The 11,558-nt window shown below is 35.7% G+C and overlaps 1 protein-coding gene across 1 annotated transcript in view; it reads left to right on the top strand.

Annotated features, from left to right (window-relative positions):
- LOC111087003 (DNA-binding protein RFX6-like) overlaps positions 1 to 11,558 on the top strand; it is a 77,850-nt gene that overhangs the window by 51,495 nt on the left and 14,797 nt on the right. The window contains exon 13 of the mRNA XM_022392053.1: positions 6,764 to 6,864. Within this exon, the coding sequence (XP_022247761.1) occupies positions 6,764 to 6,864 (101 nt within the window). The remainder of the gene's footprint in view (positions 1 to 6,763; positions 6,865 to 11,558) is intronic.

Raw genomic sequence — 11,558 nt, 5'->3', positions numbered from 1 at the left:
TGGGCTGCTTTGGCTGTCGTGGTAGAGGGAGAACCCTAGCTTCTCCAGTCCAAAGATGCTGGGGAGTCGATATGGAGAGTTCCCATTTGGGTCACTGTACTTCCACTGGTATGAGTGGTTGCATCTCTTGGTCAGAAGTGGAACCGGGATGTTTGCCTGGAAGTGTACTATGGGCCACCTCTACACTATGAACCAGATCATTCCCAAGGATTATGCCAGTTGAGTCTTGTATTTGTCTGAGGATGCAGGTCTGAAATGATTTCCCTCAAAAATTATGGGAACCAAAGCCTGCCAAATTTGAATCCTCCAATATGAATTTGCAACTTTTCTGCCTGTAGCCAGACATAAAAAATAAATGGCCTCCTACCTTCGGGAAACCAAAGTCTATCATGAGCAATATCTCCTTTGTGTCTCTTCCTTGTCCCAGCATTCATTGATCAGAGTTATTTTTATCACATCAGTTGCATTATTGCAATAGTTCTCTTAAAACCACATTTCTTGTAAATACTTGATCAATTTCTCTTCATAACAAATGGCAAATTAATTTCATTTGGTGCTAAATAAATCCTTGGTATAAAGACTCATTTTTTATTACATCAAGTCATTATTGCAATAGTTCTCTTAAAACCACATTTCTTGTAAATACTCAATCATCGTTCAACAACTTTCCTTGATTCTCATGGTTAGTATTTTCGTATCAATAAAAGAATATGTAATCTTCTTACACTCAGTCTCATTCCATTAAACATGCCTTTTTACGGATTAAAGATTCTTATAAGCATTACTATCGATCCGACTTTCAACTGCAATATGTGAGGTGGCATATAAGATGGTTTTTTGTTCATTTAAGAATTCAATCGAAAAATTGATGCCAGTTTCTTCATCTTCCGTCACAATTGAATCAACATTCCTGTATTTTCTTGACTCTTCTGAAAGCAATGCCAAGACTTGATTGTCCAATATTAGTGCATCTTTGTTTTTAGGAGTTAAGATGATCTTTCTTGAAAGTTCTGATTGTGCTTGATCAGTGCTTATATTAATTGCTTCACCATAGATAGCCTGAACAATGATTTTTTCCTCAAACATTCCTGCTAGTATTTGTACTAAGTCTTCACGCAAACCAACATCATTGCTCAATGTTCCATTACCAATTTCCAACACCCAATTATTAAACTGTTTCTGACCTGCAGTTTTAATGTTGGCAGTCAAATTCAAAATTTAAACATGTCTCCACAATGGCGACCTCATGATGCATGCCTCAATAGTATTTGCAGTTGATCTTCTTGGTATAACATTAGCAGTCTGGCTGAAATTGCCTCCCAACAGCAACACTTTTCCTCCTAATGGTTTTCCATTTTGCATGATTTCCTTCAGCAACAGATCAATTATGCACAATGCATTCGTAGATAACATAGATGCTTCATCAACTATCAATGAAATTGATTTTTCTTATTCGTTATGAGTCATCCAATGGAATTCTAATTGATGAAGTAGATGTTTCCAAGATTGGCACAGAAAGTCTAAATCCACTATTATCCATTCTTTCACTTCTCAATACATCAGCTGCAATTCCAATAGTATCAAAAAGAAGGACAGTTTGACGTCTTCTTCTGATAAAACTCATCAAGGTATTATACAAATACGCTTTGCAAGATCCTCCAAGACCACCCAGGAGAATTAATTTTTGCTCTTCTTCTTTTTCACTGACTGCATTATTTGCTCAGATGCATGTCTCTGCAATGTATTCAAACTTCTAATTTGCTCTTCAGCTTCTTCTGCTTCCCCTTCAGCATTGATTTGATGATCATAGTTTTCCACTGGAACTGGATTTGGCAAACCTAACTCTGAACAGTTGAGCCCATGAATTCTCATTGTTGCCTGAATTTCCTGTAGTGCTCTTCTTATTGAAACTTCATGAGTATGGTGTCTCATAAAATCTTCAATCAAATTATCTTTGAATTGCTGGTACAGTGCTAGAGGAATGCACATATCAATACAAATGTTTGTCTCAACTGAGCTGGCATTAGCATTGTTGAAGCTTCGTCAGAATATCTCCTCCATTCATCATCATTATCCAACAGGTTTCTGTGATCAGCTGCTTCTCTAAAGGTTTCACAAACTTGGCTATTCACAATTCTTACATTTTCAAAATTTTGTGTTCTATGAATGTGCAACAGTGAAAGCCTCAAATAAAATCTATCTGTACCTCATGGGCTGACTGAGTACACCCTTGTAATTATTTTATGAACTCCCCATTGTCATGATTTCCATAATGGTAAGGTATCTCCGGATACAAAAACTGTCTCACTTGTTCGTCTTCTTAATTCAACTGAAACTATGCAGTCAAGTTAGTATTTCTGATTTCTGCTCTATTCAATGCTTCCTTCTCACTGCTTTCTTGAAAGAACACCAATTGTTCTCTTTCTAAATGTGCTGCTAATCTTATCACAGCGTGAGAGACATCATGCATCTTATTTACCAACAATCTTCACATTGTTTCGGGTGCACTGACATATCTCGCATCCAAATTTTGAGTGACTTCATTATAAACTATATCACCATTATTTGCATATTCTCAAATTTCCAGATTAGCACAATCATAACCCTTATATTCATAATTAAAAATGTACTTCACTGATTTGATTTATGTGAACACCTCAAATTTATATCTAAAATGCTTTAAACATCTGCCATTTTCCGGGCAAGGTGCATTTGGATTCAATCCTCCACAGTACCCATGTATCATATACCTCATCACTATTTCATGTAATGTGGGCTCAGTTTCAGTATCTGGTATTCTTCACAAACTACTCTATTTGTCATCTCGAGATCCGCAGTTTTCTCCTCCTCCTGCAATATAACCAAAATATGAGCAAGTGGTATACCTCTCTTTTTTTTAAATTATCGTATACACATAAGCCTGATGCCTTCCAAAAATGTGCTTGTTCAAAAATATCATCCATCAACTCTTGCAGCTTCATCTTAAAAGCACGTGCACCAAATCAGGCCTATTTGGTGGTTGTTGTCTACCAAACAAATTGTCTGTTATTTCAGGCCAGTTGGGATTGCAGGTCATTGTTACAAACAAATCTGGTTTTCCGTATTTTTCCAACAATTTCCATCACGTCATGAAACACTCTCTCATATTTCGTGGTGATCCTTGAAAAGATGTCAGCAGTATTACCATTCACCCGACTTGTAATCCAGTATTATTGGCCACATTAACAAAATGATCCCCTAATCCTCTATATTGTTTAACTTTCAACCTTCTTTGCTGCATTATTAAAAAATTCAAGTTATTTGCTTGAACTTGTAGATGTGAATCAACAGTTCATTGTTTAAATAGTTTGACATCATGTAAAATAGGATTAAACTCTTTCAGTCTAACTACTGTTTATGTAACTTCGTACTGCAACATGCTGATGTTCGTTTGTCTCACATTTTCTCAACATTCCATATTAATATGCAAACGTGTTTGCTAGCCTGGTTTCCCATATGGGAAGAATACAGCATAAGTTATTGAGTCTAAGTTCAGGCTCAAAATGTTCAAATTAATCATCTGAGCATTAGGATCTCTTGGGTAGACTCTAAAATCCATTTCAAAGGGTGGTTCTGTATCTATATTTCTAAAAAGCATTGCAATCCCATTAACTGCAGGCAGCTTGTATTTTCTTCTGTCTGCCTCATCTGAATGCTATGTTTACAACTGGCAGAGTTCTATTTTCAATAACATTCAACCCTTCCTCGTGATGCTCGACTTCTCCCAAAGTTTGATAAGCAGCAGCAAAAACATAATTCTGTCTGATCATTCTGTCTAAATTTTGCATAACTTCTACAATACATCTCTGATATTTTTTATTGTTCATTCTTTCCTCATTTGCTGCTCCTGAATCCTCTACATATAACTGAGCAAATTGTCTTTGATCTCCTGCGTTTGGATGCATATAAGATGTTTGATGATATATCTGGTCGTGAACTCATATGATCTGCAATCTGAGCTCCCATCAATGCAAGAGACAAAGTACAGTTGTAGGAACTGACGTTTTCTTTAAGATTTTATAATGCTGATGATTAATGTTACTCATTAGAGTTCTCAAATATTTTGGAACTTCTTGTGTTGGAGCCAAAATCACTTTTCCTTTGCGGAAACAATTATTGAATCTTCCATCACTTGGTCGCTCAGCTCTTAATATGATCAAATTGCATAACTGACATATAACATCCATATCTCCACTATTCTGTAGTTATAACTCATTTTCATCAAAATTATTACTGTAAACTCTCTCTACTCGTGTCATCCAATCTGTTTGTTCTTGTCTTTCATTTTGATGATGGTTTCTTCTATTCTGAACGTCTAAAGCTCGTCTATTAGCTACTTGTTCTTTATCTTGGCTGGCTCTGTGTCTTTGTTGTCTTTCTTGACTAACTGACATTTTCTCTGTGCAGTTCTTTCAAGTTCCTTAATTTCAACTAAAAGTAAATCACTCCAGTTTAAAAACTGCATAAATTAGCAACCGACTATAATGCATCTAACAATTTCACGTGCTGAATTCGATCGGAAAACTTCAAAATTAATTAATTTAATCTCAAGATTTTACCACTTTTTTGTAATTCAATTTCCAAAATTCACAAGCATAGAATTGCATTAATTTTTCGCTTATTAGCGTAAAAGCCCGTCAAAGATGACAAGAAACCAAAACTATTCCATATAAAACTGGCAATACACAAAAGAAATATATAATTTCCTTTCCCAGGAACATGCCACATACTGCTCCTGAATCCACTACATATAACTGAGCAAACGTTCCATATTGGTGCCTTTGAATAAAAGAGTAAAACATACGATGACCATGTGATGGCATAAACACCGATTCTTCTTATGAGGAAAAGTCGTCTTCTTCCATACAGATAATTGGTATCTTCAGTCTGTTTTAACAAAGGCTTTTTCATAATAGTTCCAAAGCTTAGATTTGTTCTAATTATTGACTTATTTTTCACAGACGTTGATATGGGGCAAATGCACTTCCGTGCCTTCAATAAAGGGAGTCTTCTTAGTTTTCCTATTCAGATCCTACCTATCTTGACGTCATAATGATGTAGGTGATGTGGTGTCACACATACATAACACCATGCCTTATCTGGTTCTGGGAACTTCTGCCTTGACAGGCCTATATATATATATAGCACAAAAAGTGGCACAATTTAGAAGCTGTTTACGCCTATGTTAACAATTGAATTCAACTAAAATTGGAATAGGCATTTAAAAGAGGAAGTATTATAGGAGAAAAATTGGTATTGGATATATGTAAGTCACAAAATTTGGAGAAATCGAGCATGACTGACTGACTTTGGCTTTTATAATTATGATATTTCACATAAATATTTGTGCATGTATTGTATGGCCTGACTTGCTGTCATAGCCACACTACACACATGCGTAGCTGACCATCTGAGATGTAATGGCTGGTTGAGTAATTTTACATCCTACCACCTGTATTTGGCGAATAAAGTATTCTTTTCATGAGAAGGATGTGGTCTACCACCAAATGATTTTTTACACTGGTCTGCTCCCCTCTTACTCTTAGTGGCTGACATGCTCCTTGAGTTTTCCCTTTCTCATGCTATAATTTCATAAAGGATCTCATCTTTTTAATTTACTTATCTGCACTTGCCTCTCCACCATCCTATCAACGTGGGATTTTAACTGTCCGTTCTGTGGAAAGGTCAGTAGCATTTTGGAAGTTAACATTTTCCTTACCTGAAAATGTATTTCAGACAGATATTCACTTCTACACAGAATTTACCCACTTCTGGTGTGTTTCTTTTGTCTCATCAAAAATGAGCCTTTGTTAGAATGGTTGAAATGGAAATGGTTGGGGTTTATTGTGCATGTAGGATGTGCTGCACTCCTATTGATAAAGGACTATAGTCTAATGATGATTACATTATAAGCTGGTGCAATACATGAAGGGGTGGGAGTTTCAATCAAGACTTGGTACATGAACAAAATTTTTTTCAGCAGTGGACTGGGGTAATAACTATCTGTTCTGTGGATGATTATCTGTCTGAAATACATAATCAATGTTAACTTGAAACACTGAATATAAAGTATGCTGATGTAATATGAATCTTTTCTAGTATGCTAAATGTGCTATAATTTTTCTAATAGAAAAGCATCAAATCTGTTTTTAAGTTTCCCTAATTACATTATGATTTTAAATTATAAAATATAACAACTTTTTGGTATTGATTGAGCTTATGTTTATTAATCTCAAATCACTGCATTGTTTTATACTATTCACCACTATAGTTGTGGGTATACCTACATATTATATCATATATGTAACTTTATGTTTTTCCTGTTATAATACTCGGTATATAAAAAAAAAACTACTCATTCCCTATGTAAAATACATAGGGAACCACAGCAGTAATCAGTCGGATTAATTGCAATGTTGATGATATTTTTGTGTGAATATATCTAAGTTTGGTGTATAAATAGCTTTGGGAAAAAATGTGTTAAGAAGTTAATCCTGGCAATTCTCAGTCTAAATATTTCTGTTTTCTTAGTCAGGTCTTTCAAAAAAAAAAGAAAAGATAAAAGTGTTACATTTTTTGTTTATTGAATAACAAGAAGGCAGATAAGAAATTTATTTTCAAAGGACAAATTGGCTTACTTCAGTAGTATAAGAAATCTCAATATAATGTAGATATTAGCATAATACATAGAAAAAATTGTAAAACAAATTATTTCCTTCTCTAGTCTACAAGAAGAAATCTTAAACTTTGTGAACTCCATGGGTGAATGGTTGAATGAAGCATTACGTGCAGTTCCAGAGAGTCTCATCACAACAAAGCTTGAAGGTACAAAAATTCATCTTTGTATCATGTTTAAATAAAAGTAAAATAATAGGTTAATGTTAATGGTGGCTTGTTGGAGCTAGAAACCTTTTATAACCTAGTTTTTGACATTGTAGTAATATCAGTGGCAGAATTATTTTAACAAAAAATAATTCAACAAGTTGTGTACTTTAAAATGTTATATTTCTGGTTAAGATATTTTCAGCTGTACCTATAAGTGTATTTAAGGATTTCTCTTGACTAAACATGATATTGAATAAAAACTGATTTAAAGACTAAAGCATAACTAACCTAGGAAAAATCGAACCATGAAACTAGCTTGGGATGGTTAGAATTGTGTGTAGATTAGTGGTTGAAGTATATAAAACCAAAGGACAGACACTCAGCTAGACTTAAATATTATTATAAAAAATGGTCACTTCCATGATTATGTTTCCCACTTGGTTGGCTGCTTTTGGTTTGTCACTTTGCTGTATTCAACTCTTAATCCTGCTCACTACTCCAGCTGGCAAACAATAGTCATTCAGATTAGAAGCTGGCTAGTAAGTTTGAACGTGCACTATGTTTTGTGAATAAAAATGTATTTTGATCACTTATGCTATTTTGTTGTTTTTGTTCCATTTATGTTTTGCTTAACAGTTCTGAACTTTTGTTTTGCAGTTAATGTTAGCTACATGAGAGATTTCAATGTCTCTGAATACTACAGATTTATTGAAAAATAAACATTTTGGTGCCATGTCCAGTGGATTATTATTGCACAGTTTTTTAGGATGCATATTTTTCTGTTAGTTCTCTGATACAATAACATTTGAAAATCATGCTATCATGGAAATAACTTTAGGAATACATGTAAAGTTTATGGATGAGATGAGGAAACTATGGTAGTTGTGAGGACTTGGTCCGATAATGCAGCAAGCTCTATAAGGAGCATTCTTCTGAGCCCAGAGCTGATGTTGGTCATGGTGAGATCAATTTTCACATTCTCACTTCACCCTGGAGACCTTGAGAGTGCCTTGCTAGGCAATTCCAGGTGACCTCATATAGTTAAACTTCATAGACAGGAACATAAGACAGTAGAGAAGGGTCATGGTGGCAGCAAGTGGTGGTTTATATGGACCTTCGAGATATTTCTTGATCAGCCCAAGCATCACAAAGCACATGATGGAGCCACCATTGATCAGGGGGAGTGGTGTGAGACATGCACTGAATGAAATCTGATGCCAGCCAGCAAGGAGTATGAATGAAACTCCAAAGCCATGTCCAATAGCAGAGCTGACATGAGATGTAATGAAAAGGTGTTCTATTACACATCACTTCATTATTATATAGCAATAATTGAATCATTACATTAGAGATTTAGCCTGAAGACATTGTATTCTTCAAGATTTGTGCAATTCTGGACTTCCAGAAGAAGAACTCACTAAGACATATTGACCAGATATTGGTAGAGTAGCTGGCAGTAGGAGCCTGTGGGTACAACTATGTGCTGATTTGAAACATATTAACCTCACATTAACAAATAGTTAAGGCAGTGCTCTAGACAGTGTATCCACATAAAATGATAGATATCAGTCATTTTTTATTTTACACGCATCAGTTACTGATGTGCTATCAGTTATATGCTACAATATGGAATGGTGTGCCTGTTGGTTGCACACTGTAAAAATGATTAAAAACAATGGGAAATTACTGAGAACTGGCTTAAATAATACAAACAGAATTGGAAAAATAATCAAGTTTGCAAACTATCGAAAACATTTATTGTTGAGGGTACTATTGGCGATTATTATTAATTATAAAATGTACCATCGATGCACTGCATGTTATCGGGATATTCATAATCGCAACATATCGACTGTTCAAAGTATTGTTACACTCCTAGCTCTGGTTTACTTTCTTTTTAAGAAAGATGCAAGCGTCTGTTTGAAAGAACTTCTGTATACAACATACTTTTCACGTTTACTAAAACACTGCCAACTTTTGTGAAGATACACATAGTAAATTAAGAATGATAGTAATTATAAATTCTCCAGTACGAGCTCGATCCATTGTGCAAGCAACACTACTGATAGAGGATGTGATACTCGTGCTTTTAGGCTTACAGGTGAATAGAGACTGTAAAACCAGTCTATAAGATTTATTAAATAAAATATTTGCATGAAACGTGAATTTCAAGATAGGGACTGGCATCCTGTGATTGATCTGTCCCACCTCAATCAATTTCTAGATCATCCCCATTTTACAATGGAGCCCTTCCTCACTATAAGGTGGGCTTTCTCTCCAGGATTGTGGATGACCAAGGTAGACATCTCAAATGCCTATCTACATATTCCTATTCCTCCTTAGTGCAGATATTATTTTCGATTTGTCCATCATGGGGTTGTGTACAGTTTCATTCCTTGCCCTTTGGACTTGATTCAGCTTTGTGTTTTCTGTTGGGTGGTCAAAGCTTTTGCTTGACTTATGCATGCCCACAATGTATGACCATAATCATATCATTAAATACAGTATTCCCATGGCCAATAATGCACACTGTTGAGATAGGGTGTTCCACAAGATTGCTCATAGATTTTCCCTCGTGATATATTTGCTTCATTAATAGACACATTCTGGACTGTACTAACCCATGGACATACATGGGTAAAGCAGAAAGGGATAGCTGTCCATCCCTGCCATATCTTTGATTGAATAAATCGAGGGGGGGGGCAGTCTGCTTTTCAAAATAGGGTTGCATTGTCCCAGTGTTGGCATTCCTCCAGACTCTTCAATGCATTTTTCCAACTTTGTTCTTCTACATAAGTATGGAAGTCCTTGTCACTTTTCAGTTCTGAGGTGCTGAACCGTGGAGGTATCTTCCTGAATGTGATCTAATGCTGATAGATATATATACACAACATTCATTCAGTTGAGAGTAGGGCAGTGGTGTTCTGCTGGTGTAGAAGATGCTGGTCCTTCATTCATGTGTTCCATCTCTGTATGGTGGGTTGTGAGAGTTGATGTTATGCCAGAAGTCAGTGATGTGGTCCAATGCTGTACAGTCTTGTCCAAGGGGATGAGGCAGCACATGTACAATGCTAACTGTACTCTGTCTCTGTATGGTAGGCTTTGAGGGTTGATGTTGTGCTCAACTTCTGTGACTATCATTTATATAGGCAACCCACTTTCATGCACTGCTTTGGAGTTGATCTGTCACGTTGCAGTTCACCTCTTCGATTTGGATCGCTCATCCTACCATTACATGAATTTTGGTTCCCAGTGACTGATGTTGGATTTCAAGCAGGACCAATCAACATAAGTCTTCAAACATATGTTGCCTGTGTTTTCCTTTTCCTCACTCAATTTGTTTCGTGATCACAAAAAGGGGAATAATGTTGAAGGAGGCAATGGTTCTCCCTCTGGTGCTCTCCTCAAGGAATTTTTGAAGCCTGAGGTTGCTGTTGCATAATGGGGTGCCTATCAGATTCAGTTAGAGTATGATGTGACCTCCCACAGGGGCACATCTCTTACTGCCATCATTCGTATTTTTGAGTCCCAGATGTCTGGTTAGTTGTGGATTGCGCACATTTGCCCACTTTATAGGTCAGCTTGCGCAATATATATGTCCGTCCTACTGAACTTGAGGTGAAGATGGTGTGGACCCTTGTCCTGCCATGGATGAGAGGTTATATATACTACTCCACTTGGTTTTGGACTAGAGTTGACTTACCACATATGGTTTGTAATGCTTTAGACATTACACCTTGAAGCACATCCAGTTTGGCTTTCCTCACATTATTGTCTATAGTAGATTCATCTACAGCCTGTCTTCAACAAGATTGAGATTATAATATAATGTGGTTTGAATTACAATCCAACCATCTTCTCTCCCTTTTTGTTGTGCTCCTCCACTTTTTCCACTAGTGTCTGCAACACCTCTTTTCACACTGGATGAAGATAATACCTGGTGCAGAAGTGATGCTGTCTCCCATGTATGATTCTCTATTAACTCTTTAAACCAATTTACTCTCAATGTATTTTAATGAAATTTTGCATTATCAAATACTTTATAATTCAAAGTTTTATATTATCAAAGTTATTATTCGTATGTTGCAAAAGAAACCTCTGAAACAAATAATTAAAACTTCAGAGTTCAGGTCTCATACGCCCATATTGTACCTTTGCTTTCTTACGTATCATTATAGCTCTCTCTGTGTACTTCTACAATAGTGTAGTTGAAGTTCTACACATACAAGGTCAAATTTCACACATTAGTTTTGTTTCTCAAGTGCTAGAATTCATAAGAAATGATTTTATCCCTTTCTCCCCATCTGCTAATGCCAGGATTACATTCCAAGGTAATCTGTTGCTAAGCAACAGTTTTTCCGTCATTGAATGTGATTCGTATAACCAACCGAAAAAGCAGAATTCTTCTTTAGTCACTCTAGGCAAAATGAGACATAAGTAATAGATTATATTTGAAATGAGAACCATATTTCTGTTGGTGTCTATTGTGGATATCAGTGTCCCTAGTTCCGCTACTGCGTCACGTGTTAGACATATTAGTTTGATAGACAGTTAAATTACATTTAAGTTTTAATTTTATATTTTAGTTAATTATGTATTACTTGTGTTTCAAAATTCATATTTAAAAGATTTAATGATTTTTATAAGTTTTCTTATTCATCTCGTATCTCGTTGTATCTAAACATAAGATGTGT

The sequence above is a fragment of the Limulus polyphemus genome, unplaced genomic scaffold (genome assembly GCF_000517525.1).
Source record: "Limulus polyphemus unplaced genomic scaffold, Limulus_polyphemus-2.1.2 Scaffold1629, whole genome shotgun sequence".
Lineage (NCBI taxonomy): Eukaryota > Metazoa > Arthropoda > Merostomata > Xiphosura > Limulidae > Limulus > Limulus polyphemus.
This window is presented reverse-complemented; position numbering and strand designations above follow the sequence as displayed.